This window comes from Pantherophis guttatus, chromosome 1, assembly GCF_059756535.1.
Source record: "Pantherophis guttatus breed Tessera chromosome 1, ASM5975653v1, whole genome shotgun sequence".
Taxonomy (NCBI): domain Eukaryota; kingdom Metazoa; phylum Chordata; class Lepidosauria; order Squamata; family Colubridae; genus Pantherophis; species Pantherophis guttatus.
The window spans coordinates 344,624,092-344,640,804 of record NC_142063.1 but is presented as its reverse complement, the minus strand read 5'-3'; the positions used below and the strand labels follow the sequence as shown (position 1 = coordinate 344,640,804).

Sequence of the window (16,713 nt, the reverse complement as noted above, 5' to 3'; positions counted from 1 at the left end):
CCGACTTTTTCCCTCCCTGTCCTTTTTTTGCAAAAGGCACTTTTCTCTCTCCCCACCCCCAAAGAATAGAGGACGCCCCTTCCTCTAAATCCCTGGGTTTTTTTGTGATTTTTTTTTTGTTTGCACCCTTTGCAAAGCCCCAAAATCCTCTTCCCGCCTCTTGCTTTTTTCTCTCTATATTTAAAAAAAAACAAAAAAAACACTTTATTTTAAAAAGCAAGAGAAAGTAAAAAAAAAAAGCTTTGCTTCCTTTCGGGACACTCCCTCTTAATAAAGGCCGGAATAAAACTCGGGTTTTTATTTGCTCGGTTTTGTTTTTCCCAAAGTCAAATTTCCTTGTTGGGAAGCGAAGCCTTTGCAAACCTGTTGCTACCGCTTGGCAGAGCCGAAAACAGCGACGAGGCGGCCCGGCGGGGAGCTTACAAGAGCCGATCCAACTTCAAATCTTGCAAAAAGATTACAGCAGCTGATGGGGACGGGAGTCCTCGATTTGCGACCAGGAGGGAGTCCCAAGGTATCCGTTGCTAAGCGAGGCGTTTGTAGAAGCGAGCTTTGCCCCCTTTGATGGCATTTCTTGTCACAGTTGTTAAGTGAATCACTGCAATTAGTTGTGAGGTTGTTAAGTGAATCACTGTAATTAGTCGCGAGGTTGTTAAGCGAATCACTGCAATTAGTCGCGAGGTTGTTAAGCGAATCACTGCAATTAGTCGCGAGGTTGTTAAGCGAATCACTGCAATTAGTCGCGAGGTTGTTAAGCGAATCACTGCAATTAGTCGCGAGGTTGTTAAGTGAATCACTGCAATTAGTCACAAGGTTAAGTGAATCACTGCAATTAGTCACAAGGTTGTTAAGTGAATCACTGTAATTAGTTGCGAGATTGTTAAGTGAATCGGGCTTCCCCCATGGTTTTGGCTTGTTGGAAGGTCACAAAAATGGGATCGCCCAACCCCCGCGGACATTGCAATGGTCATAAATACAGGTCAGTTGTGTCCGAATTTTGATCACGTGACGACAAGGGTGCTGAATTTTTGTTCCATTTGTCAATTTTTCTTGCCACGGTTGTTAATCTCAGTGGTCATTAAGTTAGTCCTATAGTTGTTAAGCGAATCGGGCTTCCCCACCCCATGGACTTTGCTAAGGAAGACGTTAAGTGAGTCGTTGTGCCCCATTTTACGACCTTTCTTGTCACAGTGGCAATTCACAATTGTTAAGCCAATCATAGTTGCTAAGTGAGTTGTGCCCCATTTTGCGACCTTTCTGGCCGCAAAAGCGAATCACCGCTGATGTTAAGTTAGTCGCACGGTTATTAAGCGAAGCGGGCTTCCCCATTGACTTTGCTTGCCAGAACACTGCAACCGTCATAAGTACATGCCAGGTGCCAAGCCTCTAAATTTTGGTTATGTGGCCACACGCTAAGTCAGTGCCGTTGTAAACTTCGGTCACTAAATGAATGGTTGTAAGGCGAGGACCACCTGTAGCTAAATAAATTATAAAATCAAATGCGTTCACGGTTGTGGGGGGGGCGAGGTTGTTGTCATGGAAAGCCAATGGAGAGACGGAATAAAAATGGCGGTGCCGGGTCTTGTCCCAGTGGCCATGTTTTCTTCCCATCCTTTGGGACTGCAACTCCCAGAATCCCTAGCTTTCCATCCCATGGGAATTCTGGGAATCGCAGTCCAAACACCTGGAGGTGCCATTTTATGTGGGCGGGTGGGTGGATGGAAGAAATGTCTGGTCCTTCACCCTAATCTCCTGGCTGCTTGTTGCTGTGGCCTCTTCCTAGCAACCAGGGCTTGTTTGTCCAGGTTGCCATGGTTGCTTCCTGGCATAATCATAGTTACCCAGGTATTGGCAAGGAAGCTGAGGGGGGGGGTAGGTGCAAAACCAGGCCCGGACTTTGCTCTGGATGGATTTAAGTTTTCCATTTGGTATTACCTTACCTGTCTTCCTGTCCTTGCCTCCCTCCCTCCTTTCTCCATATTTACTCTTCCTTCTTTCTGACCTCCCTCTCTTCTTTTCCTTCTTTCCTCCTCCCTCCCTCCCTTACCATTCCTTCTTTCTATTTTTGTTTCTTTTCTTCCTTACATTCTTGTTTTTCCTTTCCTCCTCTTCCTTCCTTTTCCTTTTTCTTCTTTCCTTCTTTCTTTCCTTCCTTCTTTCCTTCTTTCTTTCTTTCCTTCCTTCTTTCCTCTTCCTTTCTTTCCTTCCTTCCTTCCCTTCTTTCTTTCTTTGTTTCTTCCATCCTCCCATCCTTCCTTTCCTCCTTTCCACCTTTCCTTTTCTTTTTCTTTCCCCTTTCCTTTCCTCATTCCTTTCCTTTCCTCTTTTCTTTCTTTCCTCCTTCCTTCTTTCCTTCTTTCTTTCTTTCTTCCTTCCTTTCTTTCTTTCTTTGTTTCTTCCATCCTACCATTCTTCTTTCTTTCCTCCTTTCCACCTTTCCTTTCCTTTTCCTTTTCTTTTTCTTTCCCCTTTTCTTCCCCTTTCCTTTCCTCTTTCCTTCTTTCCTTCCTTCTTTTCTTTCTTTTCTTTCTTTTTTATATTTCTACCTCTCCTTCCTTTCTTCCTCTCTTTTCCTTTTCCCTCCCTCCCCTCCCTTTTGTCACCTCCTGCAAAAAGCAAAAGATATTCCAATAATGAGAATTATAAGGTCTCCCCAGTCAAAGACGGGACGTCTAATATCACAAAACTTAATACATTCTACACCCATGCGGGATAGAAACGAAGCATGCCAAATTAGTCTGATGGTGCCCTTTCTCCGCTGCGCGACTAAAGCTTCTTGATTTTCTGGCTAGTGTGTCTCCTTTGCAAGCCCTCTTTGCTTTTATTCCAAAAATATTCTGAGCTTTATTCTGACCTCACTTTCTACTAACTTCCCTTTGAGTTGAAAAGCCAAAGGAAGCTGGCTTGCTAAATTCCATCCTTCGGCATCCTGTTTATTTCCAAGAATGCCTCGTAGGCATCCTTTGGGAATAAAAGGGCAACTCCCTTCTGTCTGCCCCCTAAAAATAAATAATGGCAGGGCGAGGAAGCTGCAAAAGGCACCCAAAAGAGGCCATTTTGAAGAGTGGTCCCGTTTAGGAGGAGGGATATTTGTTGAGAAAGGGGGGCTCCATGGGACGAAGCAGGTCGCAACATTTATTTATTTCTTAAATTTATATGCCACCCATCTCAACCACAAGGGTGACACTGGGCAGCTTGCAGTGTTAAAATTGGTGGTAAAATGACAAAAGGAATAAGAAGCTGAGGAGAATTCTGCCAGTTTCTCCCTCAAGATGAAACCATCTAAGCCCCGCGCCCTCTAAAGCTTGCACTGCACTCTCATGAGGACTACAGCCTTGTGCAGTTTTATTTTCCATGGGCAGAGGGCTTTTTAAGGAAATAAACCGGGCACCCAGTTCGAAATGGAACGCTTCCCCTCCATTGTCCCTTGCTAGGACAGCTAAGATGGGTTGGGAAGTTAGTCTGTCCTTCTCTTGCAGGTTTTGACCAGTGTTTCCTAATCTATGCTGCCTAGGGAATTCTGGGAGTGGAAGTCCACCCCCCTTAAAGCATGCTGGCTGGGGAATTCTGGGAGTGGAAGTCCACCCCCCTTAAAGCACGCTGACTAGGGAATTCTGGGAGTGGAAGTCTACCCATCTTAAAACATGTTGACTAGGGAATTCTGGGAGTTGAAGGCCACCCCTCTTAAAGCATGCTGGCTGGGGAATTCTGGGAGTGGAAGTCCACCCGTCTTAAAGTTGCCAAATTTGAGAAACCTTGTTTTAAATTCTAAATGTTGCAAGTAGGACAGTCCGCCCTTTTTTTGTCTTGTGTGATGGAAGGGGCACCATTTGGTGCTGGGAATCAGTGGTTGAGATCCCCCCCCCCACTTTCCAACTGCCAAAATGGAGCCTTTTTGGCCCTGGGAACAGAATAGACTGGAAAATATGCTATTTCCTGCCTACAAACGAGGCCAAGGACAAACAAGCTATTTGCAGTTTCGATAGTGCTCGGGTGAGGCAATTGGGCAGAAAACCGGCCTTGACCATTGGAAGAGGCAGGAAAACTGGCATTTGAAGCATGTTTGCCTTTTCCCTTTATCAAAAAAGAAAGAACGTGTGAGAATATATTTTTCCACAGCCAAAAATCAGACACCGAACCGAACAAAACAATGAATCTTTCGCGGATACATCCATGTTGGATTTGAGGAAGCGCTCAACTTGCAAACATTCGCTTACTGACCGTTCGAAGTTACAATGGCACTGAAAAAAGTGATTTATGGCCATTTTTTTCCCACTTGCGACTCTCGTAGCATCCCTGTGGTTGCGTGATCAAAATGCAGACAACTTGGCAACTGATTCACATTTACGACGGTTGCAGTGTCACGTTTTGCGACCTTCTGACAAGCAAAATCGATGGGGAAGCCGGATTCACTTAACAACCGTGTTGCTAACTTAACAACCGCGGTGATTCACTTAACAGCTGTGGCAAGACGGGTTGTAAAACCCCTTTAACTGTCTCGCTTGGCAACAGAAAAGTTGGGGGTCAATTGTGGTCGTAAGGTGAGGACTAACTGTACCCGAATCTAACAGTGTAAAATCATCCCCTTTTAGAGGGAAAAACGATCAAGAAACTGAGGTAAGATTTATTCTGTGCTTATTTCTGCAACCTGTTTTGTTCTACAGCTCATCCTCAACTTACAACGTTTAGTGACCGCTCAAAGTTAACCCCTGCACTAAAAAAAAAAGTGACTTATGACAATTTTTCACATTTACGACCCTTGCAGCATTCCCATGCTCACTTGATTAAAATCTAGATCCTTGGCCACTGATTCATATTTATGACGGTTGCAGTGTCCTGGGAGGGTCACATGATCCCCTTTTGCAACCTTCTTGACAAGCAAAGTCCAGGGGGAAGCCAGATTCACTTAACAACCATGTTACCAACTGAACAACTGCATTCACTTAGCAACTGTAGCAAGAAAAGGTCGAAAAATCGGTCAAAACTCACTTAACAGCTGTCTTGCTTGGGCTCCATTTTGGTCACAAGTCGAGAACTCCCTGTACCTGTGGGTAAAAGTTGGTTTGTAAAATGTTAAAAAAAGTGATTGTGTAGACTTATCATTGGATGTTTTTTAAGAAGAGGCTACTTTAGATAGTCACTTATCTGAAATGGTATAGATGTCACTGATGGCGAACCTTTTCAGGACCGAGTACCCAAAAAGGAACATGTGTGCATCTGCGTGGACCAGAGCACCGGAAGCCCGAAGACCAGCTGGCCGGTGCACACATGCCTGTTTTTTGGCCATTTTTGACAATTTTCTGGGCCGTTTTCCAGGCTGTTTTTGGGCTTGAAAACACCCCAGAAAATGGCCTGAAAACGCCCCAGAAAAGGTCCAGAAAATGGCCTGAAAACAGCCCGAAAAACAGCTGTAAAAAGGCTTAAAAATGGCCTGGAAACAGCCTGGAAAACGGCCTGGAAAAGGCCCCCAAAAGATCCAGAAAATGGCCTGAAAAAGGCCCCAAAATGGTCCAGAAAACATCCTGGAAACATCCTGAAAAACAGCTGGAAAAAGGCCTAAAAATGGCCTGGGAACGGGCTGGAAAACAGCCGGTAAACGGCCTGAAAACAGCCCAGAAAAGGTCCGGAAAATGACCTGAAAACAGCCCGAAAAACAGCCCGAAAAAAGCCTAAAAACGACCTGAAAATGGCCCGAAAAACAGCCGGAAAAGGGCCTGAAAACGCCCCAGAAAAGGTCTGGAAAACGACCTGAAAGCAGCTGGAAAAACATCCAGAAAAAGGCTTAAAAATGGCCTGGAAACGGCCTGAAAAACAGCTGGAAAAGGGCCTAAAATGGCCTGAAAACGGCCCAGAAAACTGCCCGAAAAAGATCTGGAAACAGCCTGAAAAATGGCCTGGGTTTTGGCTGTTTTCAGGTGCTTTCAGGCACTCCGGCGCTCGCAAAGACCAGCTGGCTGGCGCACCGGAAACCAGAAGAGCCACTGGCGACCGTGCATGTGCCCACAGAGAGGGTTCTGCATGCCACCTCTGGCACACATGCCAGAGGTTTGCCATCACGGATATAGGTTCTTCTGCTTGAGCAGGGGGCTGGACTAGAAGACCTCCAAGGTCCCTTCCAGCTTATTCTATTCTATTCCATTCCATTCCATATTTTCCTATTCTGTTCTGTTCTATTCTATTCTATTCTATTCTATTCTATTCTATTCTATTCCATTCCATTCCATTCCATTCCATTCCATTCCATTCCATTCCATATTTTCCTATTCCATACCATTCCATTCCATATTTTCCTATTCCATTCCATTCCATTCCATATTTTCCTATTCCATTCCATTCCATTCCATTCCATTCCATTCCATTCCATTCTATTCTATTCTATTCTATTCTATTCTATTCTATTCTATTCCATCCCATCCCATCCCATCCCATCCCATCCCATCCCATCCCATCCTATTCTTTATTCCATTCCATTCCATTCTTCATTCCAATATTCTATTCTATTCTATTCTATTCTATTCTATTCTATTCTATTCTATTCTATTCTATTCTATTCTATTCCATTCCATTCCATTCCATTCCATTCCATTCCATTCCATTCCATTCCATATTTTCCTATTCCATTCCATTCCATTCCATTCCATATTTTCCTATTCTATTCCATTCCATTCCATTCCATTCCATTCCATTCCATTCCATTCCATTCCATTCCATTCCATTCCATTCTATTCTATTCTATTCTATTCTATTCTATTCTATTCTATTCTATTCTATTCTATTCCATCCCATCCCATCCCATCCCATCCTATTCTTTATTCCATTCCATTCCATTCCTCATTCCAATATTCTATTCTATTCTATTCTATTCTATTCTATTCTATTCTATTCTATTCCATATTTTTCCTATTCTATTCCATTTCATTCCATTCCATATTTTCCTATTCTATTCTATTCTATTCTATTCTATTCTATTCTATTCTATTCTATTCTATTCTATTCCATTCCATTCCATTCCATTCCATTCCATTCCATTCCATATTTTCCTATTCCATTCCATTCCATTCCATTCCATTCCATTCTATTCTATTCTATTCTATTCTATTCTATTCTATTCTATTCATCACTTTTTCTCCAAAATAACTTCTCTCTCTCTCTCTCTCTCTCTGCAGGTTTGACTCCGCTTTCTGCAGAGCCCACGGCTGAACGATCCATGGCGGAAACCATTTTTGGCAATGGGAACGACCAGTGGGTATGCCCCAATGACCGACATCTGGCTCTCCGCGCCAAGTAGGTGGTGGATCCGTAATTTTTCCCATCCTTTCATCAATCATGATCATAATTGGAAATTTTCCTCATTCCTTTAGGGAAACCTGCTCGGTCTTGCTTTTAGAACTTAAATTTAAATAAGATGTGACGATGGGGCCTTGGGGTCGATCTGCAGGTAGTCCTCGAGTTATGACAACAATTGAGGCCAAAATATCCCCTGCTAAGCGGGTTTGTTAAGTGAGTTTTGCCCCATTTTACGGCCTTTCTTGCCATAGTCGTTAAGTGAATCTGGCTTGTCAGAAGGTCGCAAAATGGTATCAAGTGAACCTGGGACATTGCAACCGTCATAAGTACATGCCAGTTGCTCAGCGGCCTAATTCTGATCATGTGACCATAATTGGGAATGCTGCAGTGGTTTTTTTTAATAGAATTACAGAGTTAGAAGGGACCTTAGAGGTCTTCTAGTCCAACCCCTGCTCAAACAGGAGACCCTACGCCATTCTAGATAAATGGTTGTCCAAACTCTTCTTAAAAGCCCTAAAAATGGTGGCAAAAATGAAATTTGAGGCAAGCCGTATTGAGATAACGCAAATGCTGCATTTAAAGAAACAGAAACCTCGATTGGCTGGGGAAAAAAAAAATTCAAAACTGGTTTGTTTCCTTTGCAGGCTTCAGACCGGTTGGTCAGTGCACACTTTCCAAACGGACCGCCAGAGGAAGATGCAAGCTCTGGATTCGAAAGAAATGGAGGTCATTCTGGCGGTCATCCGAAGAGCTGAGAAGCTGGACATAATTGAGCAGAAGAGAATTGGGTATTTGTCTGCTTGTCTGTCTCTCTCTCCCTCTCCCTCCCTCCCTCTCTCTCTCTCTGTGTCTGTCTGTCTCTTCCTCTCCCTCTATCTCTGCCTATTTATCCATCCATCCATCCCCTATATCTTTCTCTCTCCCTCTCCCTCTTCCTCTCCCTTTCTCTCTTCCTCCCTCTCTCTCTCTCTGTGCCTGTTTATCCATCCATCCATCCCCTATATCTTTCTATCTCTCTCTTCCTCTCCCTCCCTCTCTCTCTTTCTGTGTGTCTGTCTGTCTGTCCCTTCCTCTCCCTCTATCTCTGCCTATTTATCCATCCATCCATCATCCATCATCCATCACCTATATCTTTCTCTATATATCTCTCTCCCTCTCCCTCTCTCTGTCTGTCTGTCTGTCTCTTCCTCGCCCTCTATCTCTGCCTATTCGTCCATCCATCCATCTACTATATCTTTCTATCTCTATCTCTTTCCCTCTCCCTCTCTCTCTCTGTGTCTGTCTGTCTCTTCCTCTCCCTCTATCTCTGCCCATCCATCCATCCATCCATCCATCCCCTATCTTTCTCTCTCTCTCTCTCTCTCTCTCTCCCTCTCCCCTTCTCTCTCTCTGTCTGTCTGTCTCTTCCTCTTCCTCTCCCTCTATCTCTGCCTTTTTATCCCTCCATCATCTATATCTATCATCTATATCTTTCTAGCTCTCTATTTCCCTCCCTCTCTCTCTGCCTCTCTCTACACACATAACACACTATGTATATGGTGTATAAATTGTGGAAACCTTTTGGGAAAAATGTATTTTTGAGGTTTGATGGCTCTAATAACACCACTTTTCTGGGGGGGGGAGTTTCAAGATAATCCTATTCCACTGCTGGAATGGCCTGAGAATAGCCCAGACCTTACTTAACCCAGTTGAAAATCTAGGGAGCCGACTAAAGAAACTGGTTAGTCAGAAGCGACCCAGCAATAAAACCCAGTTAATAGAAGCCATCATTCGATCTTGGTTTCAGATTAGAACAGCTGCAGAACTAAAAGACTTAGTTCACTCCATGGGAAGACGTTGTAAGGCCATAATTCATGCTAAAAGTGACCCAACTAAGGATTAACTGACATGGGGATAATTTTTGTATATCTCGTTTTTTTCTACGTGTTTCACTTTTCTACTTTATACTTGTAACTGCTGTTCTAATAGCAAATCCTTCATAAAAGATATAATTTTATGGTACTACTCCAAAAATAAGTGGCGTTATAACTAGTTTTAGAAAATACACTTTTCCCAAAAGGTTTCCACAGTTTTGGCCACTACTGTATATATATTAACAGATATCTATATTTATATATACAGTATGTATCAACAGATTTATCTATCTATCCGGTGAAATCCAGCAGGTTCTGACAGGTTCTGGAAAACCGGTAGCGGAAATTTTGAGCAGTTCGGAAAACCGGAAAATACCACCTCTGGCTGGCCCCAGAGTGGGGTGGGAATGGAGATTTTGCAATATCCTTCCCCCCAGGAGTGGGGAGGGAATGGGGATTTTGCAGTATCCTTTCCTTGCCACGCCCACCAAGCCACACCACGCAACGTCCACAGAACCGGTAGTAAAAAAAAATTGGATTTCACCACTGCTCTCTCTCTCTCTCTCTCTCTCTCTCTCTCTCTCTCTCTCTCTCTCTCTCTCTCTCTCTCTCTCTCTTCATATTCATATATCTCTCTCTGTGTATGTGTATACCAGTTAGAACTCTTAATTGTTCATTCTAGTCACATCATCCTTTTAATGGATGAACCAATAGGTCATCAGCTTGTCTGGTTGAAAAATAAATGGCTAAGCTGTTTTTTGTAGCCGGTTTTCCACCTTCTGGAAATAATTGAGATAATAATCCCCGCAGCGTTCAGCGGGGTTAATGCTCTTGCATTCTTTGAAGCTTTAAAAAAAAAACAAAAAAAAGATTGCAGCCGGGATGGCACTTCCAAAAAGAATTACAACCTTAAATTAAAAGACACCGAAAATTTGCTGCCGAGAAGCCTTTTAGCCATCGATGCAAGTAGCTGCTCCTTAAATCCCTGAAAAATTGTATTTTGGGCGAGGGATAAAGTCACTTTGAATTTCGTGGTGGGCCGAGTCCATTACAACTGTTTTCCTAGCTGGATTTAAAAAAAATAATAATTTTCTTTTCTTTTTTTTAAATCCAGTCACTTTTGTCATTGTCTGGGTCTTTGAATGAAAGCTATTTATCTCTTTTATCTGTCTGCTAAAGGATTTGGAAACCTTTTAACTTTCAAGGTCGGTGGCATTAAATCGGGCAGAAGGGATTTGAGGAAAGTAGCAGAGATTATGAGTTCTGGCCTGGAAGAAGTAAGCCGTAAAGTCTTGCACGTCTCACCGATTGTGCTTAAAGCTGCTGTAAGGTTGCACCTTACGTCTGTGCGAATTGGAAATGAAGACAGACGTTTTTATCTGCTGCGGCCTTAAACGTTGCCTGCGTTAGGAAGGACTCCTTTTTTTAAATATATAGCCAGGTTTTTCCTAGGTAACCAAGGTTTTTCTGCAGCCCTAGCTCAGTGGAATCACATCCACTCGATTCTGGGCTTTTTTCTTTCTGGCAGCCAGCAAGTTCTTGCTGCCAGGTGAGAGACTTATATAGATCTATTTCTGGCTCGTTAGCCATCATCAGTAAGCGACACCCACATGTATCCTCCCTGTAAAGGTACAATATCTATTTTCTTACTTCTTCGTAGGATTTATGTGTGTTTTTCCTCTAGCCAGGTTTTTCCTACGTAACCAAGGTTTTTCTGCAGCCCTAGCTGCAGAATCACATCCACTCGATTCATATATATATATATGAATGCTTTTCAGCAGGATACAAAAAGCCCAGAAACTTGTGAATGAGATTTCACAGAACTAGGGCTGAGGAACAACTTAGCTTACGTAGGTGGAACCTGGCTAGAAAGAATATGCACATAAAAGCCTACGAAAAAAGAAAAAGACACATTGTACCTTTACAATGGAGGATACTTGAGAAGAGGGTGTGGCTCACTGATGACGCCTTATAAGGCAGAAATAGCTATTTGAGTCTCCCAAATTGCAGCAGAGAGTTGTTGCTTTTCAGCAGGATACAAAAAACCCAGAAACTTGTGAATGAGATTTCACAGAACTAGGGCTGAAAAAGTGAATGAATGAACAAAAAACCATGTAGGATATACCATTTTAATTAAACAAAAGAACAGAATAACAGAGTTGAAAGGACCTTGGAGGACTTTCTAATCCAATTCCCTGCTCAGGCAGGAAACTCTATACCCGTGATGGTGAACCTATGGCACATGGAGCCATATCTGTGGGCACACGAGTGTTGTTGTTGTTGTTGTTGTTATTATTTGGACTTATATGCCGCCCTATCTCCGAAAGGACTCAGGGCGGCTCACAACAATAAAACACACAATGTTTAATTTTTAAAAAAAAATACCCAATAAAACTATAAAGACCATTAAAATCCCCTCTAAAACCCCTTCAGTCCAAGCCAGCCAGGCGAAATAGCCATGTTTTAAGGCCACGGCGGAAAGAGCGAAGGTCAGGGGCCACCCGGAGCCCCAGCGGGAGCTGATTCCACAGGGTAGGTGCGCCCACAGAGAAGGCCCGCTCCCTAGGGGTCGCCAGCTGACATTGTCTGGCCGACGGCACCCCAAAGAGGCCCTCCCTGTGGGAACACACCGGGCGATGGGGAGCTGTCGCTGGCCGCAGATGGTCCGCCAAATACCCTGGGCCTACACCATGTATGGCTTTGTAAGTGATTATCAGCACTTTGAATCTCACCCGGAGGGCAACTGGTAGCCAATGCAGATCCCGCAGGAGGGGTGTAACATGAGAGTGTCGGGACATTCCCATCACTACCCGCGCGGCTGCATTCTGCACCAGCTGAAGCCTCCGAGTGGTCTTCAGGGGCAGCCTCATGTAGAGAGCATTGCAGTAGTGTTGCCCTAGTTCAGCTCCAGCTGATTTCCGGGCCTACCAGAAGTCGGGAAACAGGCTTGTTTCCGGCCTCCAGAGGGCCTCCGGGGTGGTGGGGAAGACTGTTTTTGCCCTCCCCAGGCTCCTAGAAAGCCTCTGGAGCCTGGGGAGGGCGAAAAACGGGCCCACCGTGCCATCGCTTGCCAAAAGCGGGATGAGCACGGGGTGGGTCACACACATAAGGGGGATGGAGTGTGGGGGTGCATTGAATTATGGGTGTGGGCACTCATGCGTGGAACCCTCCCGCTCCCCCGCTTTTGGCACGCGATGGCAAAAAGGTTAGCCATCACTGCCCCAGTGGTGGGTTCCTCCCGGTTCGGTCCGGTTCGGCCGAGCCAGTAGCGGTGACGATATGACGTCACCGAACCGGTTCTCCCCCCCCGCCCTCCCTCCCCCCCACGTTATTCTTACCTTTTATTTGACCCCACCCCCAATCTATTGCTGCCTCCTGAGTCCCAGCTGATGACTAGAGGGAAAAAACCTGTTTAAACTCTTGCTGCGGGGCTTCAAAGGGCCGCCCTACAGCTGATCAGTGTTAAAAGCAAACAAATGAGTCAGGTCGTAAGTGCGAGGACTGGTCGTAAGTGCAAGGACCTTCCAGAAATGACACTGACCAGCTAGCCACGCCCACCTAATCACATGCCCTCCGAGCCACACCCACAAAATAAGCCACGCCCACAGAACCGGTAGTAAACAAATTTAGAACCCATCCCTGCTAACAAGGTCCCTTCCGACTCTTGTTAATCTGTGATCCGAATGAAAGGCCTCCTTGAGAATCCCAGCGGGGAAATGCCGACAAATTTCGGGACCTTCTGGTTCGATTTGCAGGCCGCGTTCTTGGGGCCTGTTTTGACGGGAGTCTCTGCCTTGCAGGCGCCTGGTGGAGCGGCTGGAGAACATGCAAAAAAACGTCCTGGGAAACGGATCGTCCCAGTGCCTGCTGTGTGGGGAAGGCCTGGGGTTTTTGGGGAGCACGGGGGTGTTTTGCCAAGACTGCAAAAAGGTAAGCCCCCCCTTTCCCTCCCCCCCCCCCAGCTTCGGGGTATGGCCTAGAACAGGGGTCTCCAACCTTGGCAACTTTAAGCCTGGAGGACTTCAACTCCCAGAATTCCCGGCTGGGGAATTCTGGGAATTGAAGTCCACCGGGCTTAAAGTTGCCAAGGTTGGAGACCCCTGGCCTAGAAAAATATTTGTGGTGTTTTTTTGGAAGCGTCACCTGGCTTGGGCGACGTTTGAAACGTGCTTTGGGATATATTTTTTTGCAAGCGATCCCGATAAATATGTCTGCAATTCCGCTTCTTCCCACCTACCTTAACACAGGCAAGTCCTCGACTTAACAACCTTTCGTTTAGTGACGGTTCGAAGTTACAACGGCAACAAGAAAAGCGACGTGATTTTTCACACTTGACAACTGGTGCCGTGCAGGTAGTCCTCGACTTACGACCACAATGTATGTCGTTGAGGGAGACGGTTGTTAAGGGAGTTTTGCCCCCATCTCACGACCGTTCTTGCCACAGTTCATTCACAGTTAAGTGAATCCCTGCAGCTGATGAGTTGGTAACCCCGGCTGTTAAATGAATCTGGTTTACCCCATTGATGGTTCTCGTCGGAAGGCCGCAAAAGGGGATCACATGACCCGGGGTGCGACCGTCATAAGTATGAGTCAGTTGCCAAGCATCTGAATTTTGTTCATCTAACTCTAGGGATGCTGCAACCGTCATAAGTGTGGAAAAAATGGCCATAAGTCACTTTCTTATGTGCCGTTGTAATTTTAGGTAAAGGTAAAGTTCCCCTCGCACATCTGTGCTAGTCGTTCCCGACTCTAGGGGGCGGTGCTCATCTCTGTTTCAAAACCGAAGAGCCGGTGCTGTCCGACGACGTCTCCGTGGTCATGTGGCCGGCATGACTCAACACCAAAGGCGCACGGAACGCTGTTCCCTTCCCACCAAAGGGGGTCCCTATTTTTCTACTTGCATTTTTCACGTGCTTTCGAACTGCTAGGTTGGCAGAAGCTGGGACAAGTCACGGGAGCTCACCCCGTTACGCGGCGCTAGGGATTCAAACCACCGAACTGCTGACCTTTTCGATCGACAAGCTGAGTGTCTTAGCCACTGAGCCACCGCGTCCCTTAGTTGTAACTTTAAGTGGTCACTAAACGAATGGTTTGTAAGCCGAGGGCTACCTGTGGTTTCCTGCGGTTGTCGAGTGATGGGATTTGTAGTCCCAACAGGTGGATGAGCAGGTTGTCTAGCCATTCTCCTATGCCTCTTCCTGCTCCGCCCCTCCCACCTTCTGACAGGCGATATCAATCAAAGCAGGAATTCTGCAATTAATTTAGGCTATAGATTAACAGCCTTCTAATTATTCTTGCTCCTCCCTTTGAACTGTTAAAATGAACATTTTGGACGATCCCCCAGGCTTTCCTATTTAAAAAAAAAATCCAAAACATCTGTGTTTTAATTAACTCTCAATAATCTCCGCAAAAAATGTTATTTATCGATTTATATTTTATTTATTCTCTCTGTACGGCCGTTTTGAATGGAAGGAAAAGCTGTTTCCTGGGTGATACGGCAATTTTTTTTTAATACTGTAGCGTGTGTGTGCGTCTGTTTATAAGTAATGACAAAGGAAAAGCACGTTAATTGGATTTGCCAATTTTCCACAAGAGAGGGAAGGCTTGGTATCCAAATGCCAATTGAGCGCAATCATATTTTTTTTTTTTACAGAGATAATAAGTAAAATTAGAAAACTGGAATTTGGGTTCCGAAGAAGAGGACAAAACCACTCAGCAAGCTCAATGAATTCGCTTTCACGGCAGCCATTCATTTAGTAACCAAGTGGGGCCGTGGCCTAGAGGTTGAGATCTCGCCTCACCATCAGGAGGGTGTGAGTTCGATCCTAGATAGAGGCTGATATTTCTCTCTCTGGGCACCATGAGAATATATCTGCTGAAAAAAAAACTCCGCATTGGCGACAGGAAAGGCATCCGGCCAGTAAACACTCCGCTCCATTCAGTTGCCCACGACTCCACCCCTCAAGGGATTGTGGAGTCATTAAAAGGAGATGGGGAGAAACAGACTCAGGCTCAATCCATCCAAGACCGAGTGGCTGTGGTTTCCGACATCCCGATATAGTCAGTTGGTGCCATCGCTGACCATTGGGGGCGAGTCGTTGGCCCCCACGGAGAGGGCTCGCAACTTGGGTGTCCTCCTGGACTCGCAGCTGTCTTTAGAAGAGCATTTGACGGCTGCGGCCGGGAGGGCATTTTATCAGGTCCGCCTGATTCGCCAGTTGCATCCCTTTCTCGATCGGGACTCGTTAAATACGGTCACTCATGCCCTCGTCACTTCCCGCCTGGACTACTGCAATGCTCTCTACATGGGGCTCCCCTTGAGGAGCACCTGGAGGCTCCAGCCTGTCCAGATTGCGGCTGCGCGGGTGGTTATGGGAGCGACATGGCACTCCCATGTGACCCCCCCTCCTGTGTAAGCTGCACTGGCTCCCGGTGGTCTTCCGGGTGCGCTTCAAGGTTTTGGTTACCACCTTTAGAGCACTCCATGGCCTCGGACCGGGGTATCTACGAGACCGCCTTCTGCCACCAGTAGCCTCTCACCAACCAGTACGCTCCCATAGAGAGGGACTTCTTAGGGTGCCGTCGGTCAAACAGTGTCAACCGGCAGCCCCCAGGGGGAGAGCCTTCTCTGTGGGGGCACCTGCCATCTGGAACGAGCTCCCCCCGGAGATACAGAGGATTACAGACCTGCGCGCTTTCCGTCATGCCCTCAAAACATTCCTATTCCAGCAGGCTGGCCTGGCCTAACCTCTTTTTAAACTGTTTTAAATTTTTAAATTTGTCTTATAAATTTGGGGTGTTTTAAAATTTTGTTTTATGGGCCAAATTATTTAATTGTATTTTAATGATTTTTTTAAACATTTGTATTATATGTATTTTATCTTTCGGCTGTTCACCGCCCTGAGTCCTTCGGGAGTAGGGCGGTATACAAATTCAATAAATAATAATAATAAATAAATAAATTAATAATAATAATAATAATAATATATGATGATGATTCATTTAGTAACCGTTTGACTTTGCAACGGCACTGAAAAAAGTGACTTGCAACCCCGTGCTTACGGACCGACATAACATCCCCACGGTCACAAGAGCAAAATTCAGGGACTGGGCAACCAGCTTGTGGCAGCGTCCCATAGTCACGTGATTGCCATTTGTGCAAAGTGGGGCTTAACAACCATGTGATTTACTTAACAACGGCAGTTGATTTGCTTAACAATTGTGGCAACAAAGGGGATAACATTGGCCGGGACTTGCTTAACCACCTCTTTGCTCAGCAATGGAAATTCTGCTCTCCACGGTCGTTGTAAACCGAGGACTACCTCTATCTTGTTTTATCTTCCTGCTGGGGAGCCCAGTGAAGGAGAACAGGTGGTCCTTGACTTACGACCGCAATTGAGCCCAAAATGACTGTTGTTAAGTGAGACATTTGTTAAGTGTGTTTTGCCCCCTGGTACGACCTTTCTTGCCACAGTCGTTAAGCGAATCCCTGCAGTTGATAAAAGTTAGTAACCCGGTTGTTAAGTGAATCTGGCTTCCCCGTTGATTTTGCTGATCAAAAGGGGGCAAAGGG

At 45.4% G+C, this 16,713-nt stretch overlaps 1 protein-coding gene across 3 annotated transcripts in view; it reads left to right on the top strand.

Annotated features, from left to right (window-relative positions):
* Nucleotides 1–16,713, top strand: part of RPH3AL (rabphilin 3A like (without C2 domains)) — a 43,334-nt gene that overhangs the window by 581 nt on the left and 26,040 nt on the right. Inside the window, exons 2-5 of one of the 3 annotated variants that reach the window (XM_060693249.2) lie at nt 327–514; nt 7,167–7,284; nt 7,932–8,075; nt 12,941–13,070. In XM_060693249.2, the coding sequence (XP_060549232.1) occupies nt 7,208–7,284; nt 7,932–8,075; nt 12,941–13,070 (351 nt within the window). In that variant the 5' untranslated portion in view covers nt 327–514; nt 7,167–7,207. Of the gene's footprint in view, nt 1–326; nt 515–4,244; nt 4,618–7,166; nt 7,285–7,931; nt 8,076–12,940; nt 13,071–16,713 lie in introns of those variants that run through there. The other 2 variants (XM_087883455.1, XM_034405489.3) reach the window with 2 other exon arrangements.